The 20,480-nt window shown below is 29.2% G+C and overlaps 2 protein-coding genes across 3 annotated transcripts; both read right to left on the bottom strand.

Moving 5' to 3' along the window:
- Positions 1 to 553: 553 nt before the first annotated feature.
- Positions 554 to 4,145, bottom strand: LOC115708028 (transcription factor bHLH153). Of its 2 annotated transcripts, none has more exons than XM_030636192.2 (6): positions 3,653 to 4,145; positions 2,190 to 2,321; positions 1,813 to 1,878; positions 1,619 to 1,678; positions 1,449 to 1,496; positions 554 to 1,066 (listed from the first exon to the last, which is right to left on the bottom strand). In XM_030636192.2, the coding sequence occupies exons 1-6, from the start codon at positions 3,692 to 3,694 to the stop codon at positions 884 to 886; spliced, it is 531 nt and encodes a 176-aa protein (XP_030492052.2). In that variant the 5' UTR covers positions 3,695 to 4,145; the 3' UTR covers positions 554 to 883. The 2 variants fall into 2 exon arrangements, with proteins under 2 accessions (XP_030492052.2, XP_030492051.2); XM_030636191.2 differs by having other exon boundaries at positions 1,613 to 1,678; positions 3,653 to 4,144.
- A 5,749-nt stretch (positions 4,146 to 9,894) lies between these two features.
- On the bottom strand, positions 9,895 to 16,089 carry LOC115708029 (BAG-associated GRAM protein 1). The gene is made up of 18 exons (XM_030636193.2): positions 15,488 to 16,089; positions 15,167 to 15,217; positions 14,877 to 14,974; positions 14,622 to 14,697; positions 13,726 to 13,851; positions 13,545 to 13,591; positions 13,281 to 13,383; positions 12,996 to 13,112; positions 12,622 to 12,651; positions 12,376 to 12,475; positions 12,146 to 12,252; positions 11,906 to 12,049; positions 11,688 to 11,792; positions 11,098 to 11,244; positions 10,942 to 10,995; positions 10,648 to 10,711; positions 10,408 to 10,469; positions 9,895 to 10,292 (listed from the first exon to the last, which is right to left on the bottom strand). The coding sequence occupies exons 1-18, from the start codon at positions 15,680 to 15,682 to the stop codon at positions 10,170 to 10,172; spliced, it is 1,749 nt and encodes a 582-aa protein (XP_030492053.2). The 5' UTR covers positions 15,683 to 16,089; the 3' UTR covers positions 9,895 to 10,169.
- Positions 16,090 to 20,480: the final 4,391 nt, after the last annotated feature.

A 20,480-nucleotide genomic window follows, 5' to 3' on the forward strand; every position in this document is an offset into this window, starting at 1 on the left:
ATTTGAACAATCCATAGCATGCGTGTTTCTTATTTAGAACATGTTATTAATTTTACACACAAAATTAGACTAAGATCCTCCGAAACATATATACTCTTTTGTCAAAATTATATATTTTCAATTTACATGGGTAAGTGTAAAATGTTGGAAAGAAGCACAACCTCAATCAAAGTACACGTAGTAAGAATATAGCAAATAAAAAATGAAGTAAAATAGTAGTAAACTAATCCATATGTTTGTCTGGTAAAACAGGTAAGGTTTTATTAGGTCCAACTATTAGCAAATTTGCTATGGAGTATTACATCGAACAACAGATACATAGAATTTAACATTGTACATTATTATTAGAAAATTAATAAAGATATGGCTATTAGAGCAATTTAATTTTAATGTCTAGTCAAAACAGCTAGACACCTTAGCAAAACTCTTATTATTATTATCATCATTATTACTAGGGATGAGTTCATGTGCAATTATTATTATCATTATTCACACATTTTTGTGTACAAATAGTTTCACTAAATCAGTTGTTCGCCATGTACAAACAAACAACTACCAAATTAGTCCCATCACCACTTTAATTCATTAATAAACCAGATTGGCCTTGAACCAGACTAGTACAATACAATACATACATACATACATACATAAATATATACTAAAATTACATTTGGGAAAAAGATCTTCTTAGCTATAAAAATATATATAATTTAATTAATTAATAATAGTGTATCAGTTACATTTCATTTCTTGATGACAAAACTTTGTTGTGCCTCTCACCCTCCTTAACCTTAACAATGACATCCATTCCATTTGGTTTAGTTACTAGTTACTAGTACTGTTATACTATATTTATATATATATAATAGATGTAGATATAATATCAATGAAATTGTGAGTGTGAGATAGAAGAAGAAGAAGGAGAAGAAGAAGAGGTGTCAAACTTTGGAGAAGTTGTCTTAATTGGTGCCCAGATATCTGCACCATTACTTCTAGCAACCCCAAGTGTACATGACACAGGAACCAAACACAAACCCCTGCTTCTCAACTTGAATGCCTCCATTTCCTGACCAAACCAAAATTTCAAAACTTTCCTTAATTTACTCACAGCTGTTCTCTTTTGACTAATCATCACCATTCATTAAACATTTAGTTTGATTTTATTTTTCTCAAAATAAAGTATTGTTTTCACCCAAGAACATCAACATCAATATCAAATTTCATAATTAGGTGCATCCATACTATTTAGCATTGTGGGGTCTTCCACCTTCCATTACTACTATTACTATCATTAGATGTCTCCTCCATTCAAGGCTTTGGAAGTGTTCAAACATTTATAGCTAAATTTCAATTTCATGGGGTCCTCTCTTCCTATGCACTTTTCATAAAAATACAATTAAATGTCTAATCTTGATAAAGTTTTCATTTTTAATTTTTGTTTTCCTTACCTGTATCTTAGTGGGTGGTGTACTTTCGAGGTATGGAGCACTTAACACCTACAAGGGCACAACGAACATAAATAATAAGACCATCAGATTAATAAAACAACAGAATACAGCTCTCTATTCTATTACTCCATTTCTGAAGAGGGCCAAGGCTAGTTTAACCGAACCTTAACTTGTTCGTGAAGAAATTGTATGTATTCCATTGCCTCCAAGAGAACAGAAGCTGTGTCCGTCTGCGAATTGTACATAATGTTGTGGAGCTAAGAAAAAGAATTGATGGAATCTAACGAGCTCATACCGAACATAGATGATATTAATTAATTTTCGGTTACATAGATTAGAAACAAATCTCTATTTCTATGCATACCTTTCCATATGGTGAAACTAGTTGTTGTAGAGCTACAATTTTTGCCCCGAGGTTCTCTTTTCTTTCCTGATAGAGCAACGAAAGAATGCAAACCCGTAATAAATAAAGACAATTACTAAACAAAGGTACACTTCAAAGGGCAAGACCATAAGAAAAAACTGAGTTTAAAGCAATTGAATGACATACAATGACAATATAAGAACAACACAAGAATGAATTCGGGACAAGCCTCAAGGGGGAAATGCCTTCACATGGAATAACAGTACTTGTATAATATGCAAAATTCTCTTAAGAAACACCAACCAAGGTGAAGAATAGTATTTTCGATTCATGTTACAAAGTTGAAGCAAATATAGTTTATATGCTTTTGAAAATACCTTAGTAGAAATAGATAAATCGGGCTTTTGTCTTTTCGACGATACAAGAGACGAGGAGAAGCTGCTTTGGTCAACATAGCAGGGGCTCCGTTTGTGTTCTGTCATCTTTCTTACATCTATGGCTTCTTCCCCCTATTTTTTTTTTTTTTCACATAGCAAAGAGAATTAGTAATGGTCAATTTGAAGAAAACAAGTCATTTTAACACAACAAACCAAACATCATAGAGAATGCAGTTATAAAGTAGTATGGCATTTCTAAACATATTGATCAATACTAACCAAAGTATTAAGTAAATTTATTAGTTAATAATAATACTCTTCACAAGTTTGAATGTTTATTTCATCCAATGCCATTAAATAATAGAGTCCCCATTAAACTATGGTTGACCAAACAAACTGATTGAGACTAAAGAAGCATCCTAGATGAATGCAATTCCTCTTGAACCTTAAAAAAATATATATTATAATCAACCAAACATGATGCTAAAAATCATAAGATAAACAAAAGACATCCACTGTTCTGGTCAGACTGACCATATTTAAGTTTTATCACTTACAAATTCATACTCTAATATGCATAGCCATATAATATGGTACAGCTTCAATAATATCACCAACAACTAAGTAATTAAAAAATAATATCACCAATTATTGGTAATTGCAGACTCACAAGAGGACAAAAGGTCCATAAATCAACCAAAAAAATAACACACAAACACACATAATCATGTCATATAATATTATTATAAAAAAGAAATTAATGCATAGATTTGGTACACTAGTATTAAGGCCTTTGGAAATGGACCAACATCATCATCATCTATGTATCTTTAATAATTATTAAAATCCACTGACATCAATTATCCAACCAGACCAGTATAATTTAAAAGTGGTTTTTGTGTGTGTGTGTGAATGAATGAATGAATGAAATTTGTTTGGTTTTAATATTATTATTATTCTTAACCAAATATATATCAAATCTTTTATGAATGTACTCAATAATATAGAACTATATTTGGTGGGTCCAGATTAGAAATCTAGCAAGAATGCATGAAATGAATTGGATATTGGACCCATTTAACAAAATCAATCACCACAGTTTCATTTAATATCAAAATAATATGTTAACTGGTACAAGCTAACAAAGGACATACATGCATTTACACTAATACACACACACACATACACACAGCATATGCTTATATTGTATATATATGCATATAAAAACAAATCAAAAGTTGAAACTTGAAGAAGGCAGTTTTCATATATAAAACATTTTCTTGTAGCAATGTTGACAATAAGGTAGGAGAAAAGGAAATGTTTTTTCTAACGTATGAAGTTATGAAGGACTAGAGTACAAATATACAGTAACAAAGATGAAAGGAGAAAACAAAAAAACAGTAAAGATAAATACAAAAGGCAAAGACTGTAAAAAAAAAAAAAGAAAAGAAAAACAAACTCACCAAAAATTTAGTCCCTGCATTACAAGGTGAGCTAACAATCATCTATCGAAGTTTTTTAAGCCAAAACCTTCAAAACCCACCTCCCAAAATCACCAAAACTGGATGAAAAAATGACCCAGATACCAAAAAGCTTGTTTTCCTTCTTATGTCTGACTCTATTGCTTTCGTCTTCTAAAAACTCAAACTTTTTTGGTTAACTTCCAAAAAAGAAGTATCTTTACTTTTGAAAGTTGAAAACTTTACCAAAAGATCAAAACTTTTGCTCAAGTTAAGTGAGAAGATTTCAAAAGCTTGGGGAGAATCAATGGATTGGTAATGGGTTCAATTTATAAACATGCAACTCTAGTGAGTTGAGCTCTAAAATGGGTCTGACAAAAGTTGCAGAGAGAGGGAAGAAAATGAAGGAAGAAAGCAAAGAGAGAGAGACTTGGAAAAATGAAAAAGTCTAAAGAAAAGAGTGTGAAACTGAAAATTGGGAATGAGAGTGGGCATGAGGCTTTCAAAAGTGATTTTATATAGGCATAAATTTGCTTAATTACTATATGGGAATTTATGTTATAATTAATTAATTAATTAACTAAAAAACAAATAAAACTAAAGTTATTTGTTCGAAATTATGTTTATTTTTTTTTAAATTTGCGATAATAATTAATTATTATTTTTAAATACTAATTAAATTATTATTATATTAATTTTAAAGTTTTATTATATATAAATATACGTAATAGTCATTTAATTAGTATTGAATAATGATATTTAACTCATGCCTCAAATTTATAAAAAAAAAAATTTAAAAAAATTAAAATTTAAAAAAAAATTACCGTCAATTACTCGTAAAAATATAGTATAATACTCCTACTATAGTATATTACTCCTAGTTTAGTATAAAAAAAATATACACACTAGTGTATAATTTTCTTTGGTTGTTTTTGTTCTTCTTATTATTAATATTTTGACAGCTAATATCCAGCCAAGAAAGAAAGAAGTCATAACCATTGGTGGTTAATTTAACCTAAGATTGAGTCATTTTGGTAACCATGGTTAAATGTTGGATTACTATTTTTGGCTTTGGCTTTTTGTGTTTTATAATTTTTATTTAAGCACACTTGATGTGGTCAAGAGAAGACCAATCCTTACTTACCATCAATCATTATCCCATTACTAATTATATCCATTAATATTTGTATAAATAGTTTTTAATAAACAATGCTTAATTTTTAAGCTAAAACTCTAAAGAGGAGTTTGTTTTAGCCTTTATATTTATAGTACTATTAACAATTACTTCTCATAACTACTCTATGTGATTCGTAGCCAAAAAAAAACTCCTTTTTGACAACTTATTCAACTATAAAAAAATGTCTACTATTTTTTAATTATTTAGAATAGTATTTTACTACTTGTATATGTTAATAATTATATGAATATGATGTTTCATGAGCTAGGTTTAGCTTGATCAATCAATATATACATATGATATGTATTGTATTGTATATATAGGAAAAGAAAGCATATTATTATTATTATTATTATTATTATTATTATTATTATTATTATTATGTATATTTACACACGTGAATAATAACTAAATAAAAAGGAGGGAAAGTTAACATAATTTAAAAAAGGATATATAAAGCACATTATTTATAATTGTTTTTTTTTACTATGTATCACTTTGCTTTAAACTAAGCTTCTTTCACTATTTTTACTTCTAGTGTAGTGACACTGCATAATTAAAGTATTAAAAAGGAAAGGAATTAAATTTACTTAATAGAACTATAAAAACTTTGTTAGTAATAGTATTAAATTTTAATAAGATTTTATAATTGAATACATTCCCTCTAATCTATTATTTTCTAACACCAATGGTTTTGGATCGGACTTGTTAAAAAGCATTACTAGTGCCTAGCACATTTCTCAGTGTCATATTACTATTGGTGTGATTAAGTATCAAATCTCATATAACTTAAGAAAATATATTTTAAAAAATATTTCTATCTAATTGTGGAGCGCCATAAAAGGTATTGGGTATTAGTGCTAATAGTAATGCTTTTAATTTAATTAGGTGAAGTTTTGAAAGAGTATTGTTATTGGGCATCGAATACATTTTATAAGTAGCATCTCAAGATTGGTTAGCGATATTTTTTAAGAAAAAAAATTCTTAAATTATTTGAAACATGATACTTAATTATATCAATAACAAGGTAAATTCAACTTTTTACTAATTCTCATTTTCAAATATTTAAAATTGATTGTTATTATTTTATTTACTTGGTCTCATGTCTGTTTTGAGAAGATCACACTGTGAAATGAGATGAGTGTGGGACCCACATTTCATCACATCCTCTTCTTCCTCTACTCTCAATTCCAACCATTACCACACCACCCGTGATGTTAATTTTCTTCAATTTTATTTTTCTTTTTCTGATTTAAAAAACATAAAATAGTACTACTACTACTATATTTAAATTACATTGAAAAGAGTAATTTAATTTAAAAAAAATAATTAGGATTAGGAAGGGAAGGAAGTCCACGAGTGCAACTAAATTTGTGATAAATTAACAATAGGATTTAGGACCCCACACGCTTTTCTATTTTTGTCATCTACCTATTACTATTATTCTATTACTAATACTAATTAATTATTACTTTATCTACTCTCCTTTCAATATCTACTCTATACATACATACTAACATATTTTAAGCATAAATAATTTTTTAGATGTAATAAATTATGCTGCTAAATTTTTAAAATTTTTAAAAATTCTTCAAACAATTAAAATTATTAAATTAAAAAAAGAATTATTTAATTATACTTATGCAATAGTTATTCATGTGCTAAATCATGTCCTTAAATTTTAATATTTACTAAATCATGCACCAAAACTTTAACATTTACAAAATTATAAATTTTAATAGCTTGAAAAATTTAAAGAGTATGTACGTAATAAAGTTCGAAAAACAAAAACCATAATTAACCTTCAATTAATAAGAGACTATATGGCTAAATTAGGAGATTTCTTTTAATTAATCTAAATTATGAGATATAATTTTGTTAAACAAAAAGAAAAGGTTGTTAATTTAATGAAGGTGCTTGGGAAGAAGAGAGAGGCTTCTTCTTTCTTTCTTTCCATAGTAAAATAATAACACTTTGAAATCAAATGTAGCAAAAAAGAAAACAAGCGGGAATTGTGGCATAAAACATGCATATTCTTCTCTCTTTTTCTATATAATAATGTATATATATTATAATGTTCATAGGTCATCATCATATGATTTTTTATACATGTGAAAATGACCTCTATTTCATCCAATCTCTTCAACATTTATTTATATATTCTTTAATTATCAAATATTATTATTATTAGTATTATAATTAGTCTTCATATTTTCTGAAATCGGCATATAAATCAGGACACTGTTTCTTCTATTCTATTCTAATCTCTTTGGATAATACCACTTTAAAGAACATTACTATTTTTTTTTTTTTTTTTTTTTTTTTTTTTTTTTTGATTGACGTTTATATATTACGTCGTATTTACAGACTCGAGAGCAGGACCTCCAACACTCACACACCCACCTATTAAGTTTATGACAACTATATTTATTTAGTTATATCACAATCACATTAAAACAATTGATTAATACTACACATGTCCCTTACCCTTATTTATTTACACCCAAATTGTACTATATTCCTTTGTTCTTTTATTTTAAAGAATAAATTATATATATATAAATATAACACACTCAAAACTATCATTTATTACCTAATCAATTCATTCACAAAACAATTAATTAGTTGCAAGTAGTAACTAAACCAATCAAGCTTTTGCAATGTTACTTACCATTGTTCTTTATGACAAATTTCTTTCTACATCATCAAAGACCAAGGTTGATCACATAGATTACAAAAATACCCAATTGTATTTTATTTATTTAAAAAAGATTTCTCATTATAGAAAAGGGAGATTACAAAATTTATGGATTTGTATACTTTTTTGAAAAAATGTCTTTTTTTTTTTAAAAAAAAAAAAAAGATTATTTTATGAAAAAAATGAAAAATATAAAAAAATCAAGTAAAGGTAATCAAGTAACCTTATAGTAACCAGCTACCATAAAAAGTACCTATTTTTAAACTTTTTTTTTTTGTAAAATTTTCCCTTAAAATATATATTTTTTTATTTTTAGAAAATATCGTATTTTTACAAATTTATACTTTGAAAACTATAAAAATGAAAACTCCCCAATTATAAACATGATAGTGACAAAATACACCATGTTTCAATTTTCATAGAGAAAAAAAATGAGAGAGAGAAATGTGACTACATAATTTAATGCGGTTGGTTAATAATGTCAAAAGGTAGATATATATAGGTGACAAGATATTTTACTTGGAACATTCAAACAAAGCTTCTTGAAGGTGCAAAATCATTTTCATACACACATACATAAACTATACACATATTTACACAAATAAAGAAAACCTAATTCCCCCTAATTTTCCTTCTTCTTTTATATCTTCCTTATTTATTTTCTTTAATAATATAATAATCTCACTATTCTTTTGATTATTCTAATGAATAAATTATTTTCTTAGTGAATTAATATATTTGAAATCTTTTCACTCATGACAAGATTACATAGTTGCTTTATTCTTGTCGGAAGATCTTTTGGGATTAATTTTTTTAATTATAATCAAAAAGTTTTTATTAATGAATTAATTAATTAAAGTATGATGTCTCAATAGCATTGTTTTGTTGTGTATTTTAATTTCAATTTCTGATGAAAAATGATAATAGGTATGGCTCCAGCTAAGGCTATATTGAATTCTTCTGTGAGTTGTTTGGCCTCTTCTCCTTACCTATATTAAGCATCAAATCAACTAGACATTCTTTCTTGTGACCAAATGTTAGAAAAATCCAAGCACTCTCTATTCTCTAACCCCTCTATATATTATGCTATATACCTATCAAATAAGGGTCCTATCCTACAATAATACTATGAGATAATTCATCAAAAAAAAAAAAAAATTGAGCTTCAACTTCACATTCTTGTCTTTAAGCAAAAATAAATAAAATTTAGCATAGTTTGATCATTATTACAATGTAAAACTATGAGTAAACTTAGTCAAACCTTGGTTGAGTGCAAAGAGTGTCACATGTATTGGTTTATATAATTAGGTAGATTCTTATTAGTACGGAAATATTTGGGGTACAAAAACACATGATTCAATGGTTTTGATTTTAAAGGGTTAAACTCTCTTATTACATATTTACTTCAACCCATATAACCCATTCATGATGATATGTTGTGTACTCAAAAAGTAGTACTTTTATCAGCTTTTGGTTTGGTTAGAACTAACACACAAAGTTTTTACAAAGCTCAATTTACCTAACATACACGCACATACTCAAGTTTGGCTTGTTTTGGATTATTAAAAAAAGCAAAACACTTCACTTCCAACAACTTCAATTATTCTATGATTTTTCTTCAGATTAACATAATCCTTCTTAAAATAAGTTCTACATTTCTACATTTCTTAAAATAGAAACTTCAAAAGGAATTCAACTTCTAATTTTATATTTTCTATTGATTTCTGATGTGGCATTTAGGATTAATACTTACAAAATTATAAATAATATAGAAGCATGAAGGGCACAAAAGAAGATAAAAAAAGTTCCTTCTTGTTAATTTATCAAATCTGTTATTATAAAAGCTCACTCTGTTATCTAAGATCAGCTCGTGTTAATGAACAGAAATATTCTAACAAGAAAAGAAAAAAATTGTTCAGTTCAACATACACATTGGAGAGAGAAGATTCCGGCACCATTCCAGTCAATCTTGTTATCATCACAGGAGCTTTCTGTATGAGCAAAACTACAAACAACTGAAACCATATATAACCCAAAACACATTAGTCTCAAAATGCAGAAAATAGAGAATACTAACTTAGAGACTCTGCTTGTTTGCTTACAGTGATAACAAGGCCATTACCATTGTCACTTGCTCTATATTGTCTCCCTTCTTTTCGACATCAAGAGGGCATCCCAGAATTCACAAACCAGACCTGTTGCTGTCATTCTTTTCGACTAAACTAAACTACCATACGTTCAAAAAGGTTGTGAAGTTTTGGTTTTTTGATACGAGTTCTTTCAAGTTTGTTCTTTATAACATTTGTGCGAAAAGGAAACAGTTTTTCTTTATTTTCACACCATTCAAAGATAAGATTACATAGTCATCCATTGATCTCACTTATTTTCATTTACCTTTATTTTGTTTCAGTTGTCCTTCAAAACATAGATGAGTGCTCTAATATATACTTACAATTACAAGTGCCTGAATATTGAAGTTATAGTTACAATTAATATAAAAAGGAAACACCACTACTCCTCCTATAGAGAAACAGGGCGAAATTACAATTTAATCGGATTTAATTACTATAACCACAAAATTTCTCTATAAGAATATAATATTGAATCAATTTATACTTATAAGTTTATTCCACAGACTAGATAGATTATTGGGTTACAGAGGAAGGCAAAGAAGAGTTATTGTTATTCTGAGTCTCACCACCACCACTAGAAATTGACTCAATGTGTAAACGGGCCATATTCAGCATCATCTCCACCTCTTTCTTGTACTAAATACAGTAAAACACAGATTTTTTTTTTTCATCATTTTCAATTCCAACTTTCACAGGGAGCTCAAAGCCAAAAAAAAAAGAAAACACTCAAGTTGATCAGAGTTGAGCTTACCTCATTAATGGCACCTGCCCTTATTTTGGATTGCATCACACACCATTTCTTAAAATGTGCTCCTGAAAAAAAGTTAATAGAGCAGATGGTAACCAACATAATTCCATAACATATTCAAATTGTTTCAATAAGAGGAAGAAAGAATGAAACACATATAGTTACATGTTTAGACAGAAATATTACAGGAAACTTCAAAAATTTTACCACAAAAATGGACATGCGAAAAAACTGAATACTTACCCACTTTTATATCTATTGTACACGAATTTTCAGCATTAGTCTCCACACACCACCTACAATGGATCTACGAGGCACAACAACTCATAGTTATGAGAAAATAAGAAAAACAATGGCAATAGAATTACTTGAGATTTTCTTCAGCGTAAATGATAAAATACTATGGCACTTATTCACGAATTGGACACATAATTTGACAGAAGATCTCCATCTATCTCAACAGAGCAAATGAAAAACCAGGAAGTTTCTCAGACATATAATCCTACTAATTAAATAATGTTATAAGATATTACATACCTCAAAACAAGACCCAAATGGAACATCATGTGCCTGTTGCACAGTTTCAAACACCTAAAAAAAAGAGACAATATTTTTAGAATATGTAGAGACATAAATAAAAATAATCCAGAAACAGAACCCGGCATTGTACAATAACATTAATGATCTAATTACCAGCTTCTTCCTGTCAGATGATAAAACAGAATGCTGATACTCTGTCATGGCTGTATCTGGAGGGCACATGGGACTCGTACAGAGGGATCTGAATTTTATTTCTCTAACTTGACCATCATATTCATCTGCAGTATGCCACTGTCCCATCTGAGAACAATAACCCAGTTGGAGCACAGTTATACATCAATAGAAGCATCATTGAACTAACAAAGAGTCTCATTTACAATGAGAAAAAACTAAGAGCCATGCAACAAGAAAAAAATTGACAGAAAATATCTTTGAAAAATTCCCCGCATAGGGTCTTACAGGTTGTGGAGTCCACATAAACACAAAATTTTAAGAAATTCTTTGAGCAGAAGCCCAATAACTTTTTCTTTCAATAAGTTTCAACTCAATGACTACCCGTTATCTCCTTTCAAACCATATTCTACTTGATATACCACCTCCATAAGTTAAAATACAGAAAACAATTCAGTCTATAATGAAACCAAGAATTGGCATGGTTATCAAACTGTATCCTTAGCTATATAGTAGAACAATGCATGTTAGCAAACATAAATGTGCAAGGACTGTAGGCGTTTTAGACTTACAGTTAGATTAGTATCCTTTCGCGCTGAACGATAATCATTTGTAAAACTTGAATCATCATTTAATAATAAGTTAAAGAACTTCTCTGCTGTGCAAGGGAAAACATCCTGAAAAGGGAAAAAAAGGAAGAGGAAGAAGAAGAAGCTCTCTATTAGTGTTTAACAATAAAGATAAATTAAAGAATAAAAACTAGGAGGCACAGAAACCAGCTGATACATACATTGTATATACCAGTAAGACATTCGTCTTTAATAAACGATTGAAGCTTTCCTGTCTCAGGAACAATATCTTCAGGAATAGTAGCCTGACTTTTATCCCCTTTAATAGAACTGCTATGTGCCCGAAGTGCTGATTCTACATTCTCCTAAATACCACCGGAAACAACACATTACAATCACTCTCTCTTCTTTTTTTCTTGATCCTAAAAAATGCAGGATAAAAAGTAATAATGTAAGTAAACCTTCTTCTCAGCTTCTAGCATTGCATGGAAATTCTTTGCTGCACGCAGTAAAGCTCTTAAAGCGTGATTCCTGTTCCAAAATGAAGCAAATTTGTATCTTACTCTACCTGAAAATGCCAAAACAAAATGACAACAGTGGTAACAGATTAAAAGGCTAATTCTTTGTTAATTTAAACTAAAAGAAGGAAAGATATTTCATGGATTTTTAGAACTCGTTGGTCGTCACTAACCATCAGGGCTTCCTAGAGGAGGTACACCATGCCCACCAGCTCCCATCCGTAGAATAATTGTCACAGCAGGATTAATGAATGCATGCTGACTCCTCCGAATCTTCATAAACCCCAATGAAATTCTGTAAGTGCTAAACTCTAAATCTTTTCACCAAATATACAAGAAGAGAGAGAGAGAGAGAGAGAGAGAGAGAGAGAGAGAGAGAGAGAGAGAGAGAGAGAGAGATTAGACAGGAGAATGTGTACCTCATCAATATCTTCCAATGGTATAATCACCTGAATGATGTTAGGAGAAAATGTTAACAATGAATGCAATATGCTTTCTAAAATGTAACATTGAAAAACATAATAATAAAGATGTTCGGCATAAATCCTGTACTGATGAGAACTATTCAATAAGTGCATCTACAAATCAAAGTATTCTGCTACCATTCTAAAAATTCACATTCTCTATGTGCTCCCATCAAAGTAAACAAATTTTATAACAATTCATAACCAAAGCATATTTCATCTTAGACAATTACACTTCTAAAATAAGTTTTGCCCTGTTCTATTCTAAAAAGGAAAAGCATATCTGATAATGAATCATATTCACAATTGTAAGAAATTACAAGGCTAACCTTCATTTGCTTAGAAAACACATTTGAATGAAAACAAATGTGCCATGCAGAGACATACATACGGCCATGATATAAGAACGATCTCTCAAGTGCACATGAATAACTGTGATCAACAATCTGAAAAGAATACCACATTAGATACACATATACCACATAATATTGCTGGAAAATGTTGTAATCAGCTATAAAGAAACTAGATTATCTGGGCAGCCAAATACAGGAAAGTATTTCTTAATACTCCAATTTCCATGGACAAATAGACAAATAAAATTTCATTCAACTCACTTCATATGGAGGTAGATCAAATATAGTTTGAAGGGGCCCTGGCTTTTGATGAACCACTGTGGGCCCTGGTAAAGGAACCCTAGGCTTAGCTCCATTCTTAGCCCTAACCAGATTTCATAACGATTTTAACTTTAAACAATAATACCACAAAACAAAAGCAATACTAAATTACCAATGATATTTTCATAGTAAGTTTCTAATTATGAAAGAATACATAAACATATATGTGTAGTGAAGAATCAAAAAGTTGTGAAAGAAGACTACCTGGAAGCATTTACAGGTTGCTTAATTGTTTTAATGTGAAGGCAAACCTGAAAAGCAAAAATGATTTGTGTATAATACAGACATTCTAAATTTCTCTAAGAATAAAAAGTAAACCAAGACGGTCATAAGAACCCACTTATTAACTCCAATAGGTAAAGAATTGTGTGAAAAGAACACCTACCTGCCCTGATGGATCCAACGTATACCATACTGCTCCTGTTTGACCCTCATTTTCAATTGAAACGGTCACAGAACCAAGCACAGTGCTTTTCCAAATTATATCCCAATCATATATTGTCACATTAATCTGCAATGTCAGTTGGTAAAGATGAGTTCAACAGAAGAATAGAAGATGAGTAGTATCCATTCTCGGTAAGAGACTTCAAGAACAAAACAAGGAAAATCTTCATAATATACAGGAGAAATGCACAAGGTGATGAAAAGTGCATATACATATAAACATTAATGGGACCTTGATTCTCCATCAACACACACAAATCCAAAAAAGCACTTGAGCTAACCTCAATTAGCATGATTACAAATGTGCAAATAAGTAAACAAAACAACCAAAATGATTCAAACACTACTTGAAACTTGCAGGAAAGCAGGAAACAGAACAAGTTTGAGGATTAAGAAAGTACCTCTAAAACCAAGATGAAGATAACAAGAAAAGCTTTAGCAAATGAAAATTACAAATAGAAAAATAGAAACTTGAGACCTTTCATGCATCTTCCAGATAACATTCAGATATACCTAAAAAGAATTATAACTAAAAAAAACATACTTTGTACTTTCAAAGGAAAAAAAGTATTTGGTTCTTTATGCTAACTTAACAGAAAAGGTTCCCAATAATAGCATCATAACAAATATATAGAATTTAACTCTTGCAGTGCATGCTCACCACAAAATGTCAGCTAAAGTCTTAGAAAAGCCTATATTTTAGCTCTCCAGTCACAAGCCACAATGAAATAGAATGAAGACATTGAAGAGCTTGTTTTAACGGCTATTGGGTTTAAGTAAATGAGCATATTGTAATCCAATAAAAAACAGAGCAAACTGAAGTTTTTGGTGTGATACCTGTACAGGAAGTTCGTCAACTGAAAAATTAAACTCCTCTCCCCACATAGGATTTCTTGAACCAGGAACCATTGAACTGCATCAGCAACAAATAGAAAATTACTATACGCAAGGATAGCAGACTAAAAGAACTCTTGTTTTTCACACATGTACAATTCTAGTAATAGAAGATTCCATATAGCTTCTCATGAAATCTAAGCCTTATATTGGTTCTAAAACACACTAGAAAAAAGTGAAAAGTGCCCAAAAAGTAACCTGAATCGCATTTCTGTACCACAAGTAATGATAGCATAAGGATCCGAAGTGCCATTTATGTTTGCAGCAATTAAATTCTTAGCAGCCAACAATTCCAACTGAAATTAACCATGCACAATTTCATTATCAGTTCTTTTTTTGATTAAAAACCTTAAGTGGGTCCAAAACAAGGTTCTGTTTTTTTTTTCCTTTTTGTGTGGAGGGGAAGCGAGAAAGAAAAAACTTGAGATAGAAGACAAACAATTCATTTTCAAAACTTAATGTACAAGAAACACAGCCACAGGTCACACCTTGATTAAATACGGAGAATTTGTCTGAAGATCACCCTTTAATTCAAATGCCTGTCGAAAATAATTAAACAAAAAAGTGAGAGAAATATTAGTATAGAAAACAAAAAGTTCAAAATTTCTCAACTTTTCAATCAGAACACCTTTAGGAAAAAAAAACCCTTTTAGGAATGAAATTTTGAAGAGGGAAAAAAAAGAAGAAGATATATTTAAATGATCAGATAAAAATGCACAAACATACTCTTGCATTGACCTTCAATTCAAGAATATTAGGAAAGATTCAAAATTCGAAATTGAAGAAACGATAAGGAGAGTTGAACTGACATTGTTTTTAAGATCAGAAGCAGTGGAGTCGGCGTCCCCATTGGCACCACAGGGTCTACGAGAGAAAAACCAGTAAGCGAAAATAACGAAGAGGGAAGCGGCGACTGTGACCTTGATCTCCCACCACGATGGAACAAAGAAATCAATCAAAACCGTCTCGATCATCACCATCGTCGTGGACGTCGTCATCATCATCGTATTCCCGGCACTGAAAAATTGGATTAAAATAAGGGGAAAAGACGAGTAGGGTTTTGGGAGTTTGGTAAAGCCATGCGAACGCTGAGTTTGAAGAATACGAAGAAGAAGAAGAAGACCATTCCGCCGGCGTAGAGAGAGAGACTGAGTCAAAGGGTGGACCGTTGGTATAGAGAGAGAAAGACTGGTTGTGCTTAAATGCGACAATGAATCATTGAATGTGTTCCGATTTTACCCTCCTAAATATCGATATTACTTTGGTTTGGGTGTTTATATTGGGGAAATCGCAAGGGTGTTTTGGGAAATGTACTTTTGTGGAATAACGCCTTTACGATCTCCGTCGACAAGTTAAGAAAATAAAAATTAGTAAAAAATTAAAAATAAAATAAAGTTTGGGAATGTCAAAGAGGATAATGGTAATTAAAGAATTAAAGTGTTTTATTACTTTTATTTTATTTTTTATATTATGTATATTGTGTAAAGAGTCCTTATTTATATGTTTTGTGACATAGTTTGATTTGGGTAACAATATATTGAGTTGTAATAATTAAAAATGGAAAATGGAGTTTGTTTATTTATTTATTTTATTGGTTGTGGAAGTGTTAGCGTTGATATGAATAAAAACAAAACATGTTGCGTTTTCATTATTCCATGCATTGATGGAGGCAGGCCTAAAGTCCTTGGAGTTTTGGGGTTCCATCAAATTGAATGAGTGGATTATGGGGAAGAGGCCTAAAACCATTGCTTCCTGAAATTAGTTTGGTGGCATCTTTCACATTTAGCAATTGTACCTTTTGAGATTGTGATTATTTGGTTGATGTCTTTCGAGGCTCTATTCAGGGAAGAACCTCCCATTCAACCTCTTTACTTATTCATAGTATTAGTCACAAAGGTCTGTTTTTCCTGATGTCTTGCAATTCAGTCCTATAATTTCGCTCTTTCTGAGCTGTGGGCAGCCAATTTCACAAAGGACAAAAGTTGGGATTGGGAGGATGTGGAAACTAAATAGTAAATATTGTAAATTGGTTTTTGAAATTTAACCTCATAAACACATACACTTTACTATATACTCACTTACTCCCCACCAAATTTCCACCTCGTGTGCATCCCTAGCAGGAACATTAACTTTGCAGCTCACAACTTAGTGAAATGGATTGAGTAGAGGAAGGAATGGGAGCATTGATCCTTCAAAGATCAATTCCATGATGCTTTACAACTTTGTGAAGGCTCTGTTGATTGTTTTATCTCTTTTCACAATTACATAACTTTTTGGTTGCTTTCTCTTCTACTTTTATTGTTGTCTTTCTTTGCTGGTTGCCGGTTTGTTTGTGTTAGATCTTGTGGGATGGAAAAAAAGCTCTTGTCAGCAACATCATACTCCAAGTGGGGAGTGTGTCTTGGGTGTTGAAGAATGCTCTAAGGACCAAACCCACAGTGATGAAGCCCCTCAAAAATTAAGTCATTCTCATGCCAAATAACCTTCTACTATCCCAAGTATGAATTAAAAATAGGGAATTTTTTTTGCATTAGTTGTACTAGTTGTCTCAACCTCATTTTTTCATTATTTAAAGTTTGGATAATTAAGATTTTTGTTCTTTAGATTTTGATATGTACGATTGTTAAAATTTTTTCATAAACTATTGAGATTGTTGAATTTAAGGATATTTGTCCAATTTCATTTGATTTTGCTAATGTGGCGATGCGATTGTCCATACATTAAATTGTGCATATCGAACTTTAATATCTAGAAAATCATGGCCAATAAATTTTAACATGTATCAAATTGTGTCCCCTAAATTATTATCAACATTAAACAAAAATCTTTTTAAATCTAGCAATGTTAATAGATTGAAAAGAATGTTGAATAACCTAAAAAGTTGAAGAGTTTAATTTAACATGTTAAAATTGAAGAGATAAAAATCTAAATTAGCTTAAGTTTTAATTCCTTTTGTTTGAGGGATAAAAAATATAACAAAAAAAAAACATTGCCCGAAGACAGAGTGGGCATTCCTTTTGTTTCAGCTACAACATCTTAAACCTTAGAGTGGGCATTGCATTAGATTTGGGGAAGTGATTGGTGCGATGGCATGAGTCACCCAAGGCTCCTCCCAAATTTTATTCTAGTATCATTCCCATCAAATCAATCAACAAAAACTTTATAGACATTCTCATATTCCTGGCTTTCACAACTCCTTTCCAAAACCAATAATGAGAATCTCTATAGTTGCATATCAGAAAGTGATTATCTCTAAGGTATTTAGCTTTGAAAACATTTTTTTTTTTGGGTAAGGGGCTTCAAAAACCTTAACATATATTGGTTATCAGAAACTCCATAATTAATGTACATGTAAATTTAGACTGAGTTACATTTAAGATTATAAACAAAATTAAGAATCATCTTCAGCAATTTTAATTTTGTCACATAATGATTTTTTTAAAATAAAAATGTACATAATTAGTTGGATTATAAGTTGGTATAAAATGCAGACTTTTAAGTTTTTGTGTTGAATTTGATTGCTTAAAGCATCTTTAATAATAGTATTTTAAAGGATGATTGATAAGATGGAAAGCTTAGGTGGTAAAATATATAAATACTATACTATTGGATATAAAAAAAATGATATTCTTGAAATTCGCATTGATGGCACATTGATGTTATATTTTTTTTTATAATAAAAAATTAAAGGTGCAATGTACAGTAGAAATTCTATTTAAGAATACTCTATTCAAGAATAACCTCTAATTTGTTATAAAAAAATCAAGTCCTGATTTGGGCCAGTTATAAATAAGAATAACCTCTAAATTGTAATTAGTTATATATTTTTTAAGTCCCCTATTAACAAAGTATACCTCTATATAAGAATAATTACATCTTAATAAAATATGTACATGTATTTTGTAAATTTATTTATGTAAAATTAATAATTTTATTTTAAATTATAATATATGTATGAAGTTATATTTACTCTAAAATATTTTTATTATGATATAGTATTAATGATTATTTATTGTTATTATTGTTACATTGATATTTTTTGGTTTTTTTAATTTTTTTTTTTCTAGTGTAACTCTATTTAGTTATAACCTCTCAATTAGAATATAATTTACTTGGTTCCAAGTGTATTCTTGGATAGAGGTTCTACTGTATATATAATAGTTTAATAAAAAAATGAATAAATACAATTTTAGACCATGTGTTTTGCAAAAGTTATTAATTGGTCTATCTGTTTTATTAAATGATAAAATAAACCTTATATTTTCAAAAACTGTACAAATAAGATCATGAATTAATTTTTTGTCAAAATAAAACTTAATAATAATTTGATCTATAGATGTTATGACAAAACTAATTGTATTTTCTGTATCTGATTGTATTAGAAATTGTCTTAAAGTTGTTTATATTAAAAAAATTGTTGAAAATTGAACTCAGGTCTTATTTTTACTATTTTAGAAAATATAAGATTCATTTTATCATTTAATAAAACAGATAATCTAATTTGTAACTTTTGCAGAATACAAAATCTAAAATAGTATTTACTAACAAAAAAAATTATATATATCTTTATATATTAAAAGTGCCTATCTAACGGCATTTCTTGGTTTAACAGAATATACTTAAAAATAAAAGAATATTCTGTTAAATTTAACGATTAAGTTTGCTCTCCCGTTAAAAAATAAACCCAATAATTAAACCCAAAAAATTAAACAATCTTTTAAATAAACAATCTTTTAAATATTAATAATCTCTTTTTAAATTAAAAAAATCATCTTATCCACATATCTCTCTAACAAACCTATCTTGGGAGAATATTAATAATTTTTTTATTTATTTTTTAAAAAAGAAAAATATAGATAAAATATCTATATTTTACCACCAAGAGATTTTTGGGCTTGGGCTTAAAAAAATAATTAAAAAAAAAAGATGAAATGGGCTGTAATTAGTATTTACCTTATATGTTTGTGCTTATTTTTAGTTTTATTTTTAATTTTACCACCAAGAGGAGAAGGTTGAAAAATATTAGAATATGAAAATATTATTGGTGCTTATTAGTAATTTGCAAAGAATGTGAAAGTCTATAAATATATAGTTGTGTAGTTATTATTAGATATGAAGTGAGATAATAGAACTTTTTTCAATTAGAAGATTAATGTATATTTTACTATTAATAACATACATTATTATAACACAACTATGTTTTACTTACTAAAGATACTGACACATATTTTATTTTTATAAAACAAATCGTTCAAATAATTATACTATTTTAATTATTAATTAAAATAAAAAATTAAAATATTAAATAAAACTAACACTACGTGGCTTGGCACGTTACAATCACCTAGTATATATATATATGTAATAATATGTGAGATTATAATAAATGGACACATGAAATTTAAGGGATTTTGTTTAGATTAAATTTAAATACCCATCTTTATCAATTAGTTATTTCATTGTAATAAATAATAAATTGGTTTTAAAACAGAGAAAATTGAGAATTGAAGTGGGCGCTTACTTTGGCTAGTGTAGTTAGATGTAGATATGTATCTCTAGAAGCTTCTGTTGTTAGCTTAATCAATTATCATTACTAATCAAATTAATTATTAGTTAGTTCATTAGAAAATCTAAGAAGATAAATTCATAATTTGGTGTCAAAACTTTGACATCTTTATTTTCTTCAATCTATCACCATTGACATATCTTTCATTTGCATTTATATTTACTAATAATTAATACACTTGTTGGATATTTATTTATGCAAATCATATTTATTTTGACTATAAATGTATAGATTGG

The sequence above is a fragment of the Cannabis sativa genome, chromosome 1 (assembly GCF_029168945.1).
Source record: "Cannabis sativa cultivar Pink pepper isolate KNU-18-1 chromosome 1, ASM2916894v1, whole genome shotgun sequence".
Taxonomy (NCBI): domain Eukaryota; kingdom Viridiplantae; phylum Streptophyta; class Magnoliopsida; order Rosales; family Cannabaceae; genus Cannabis; species Cannabis sativa.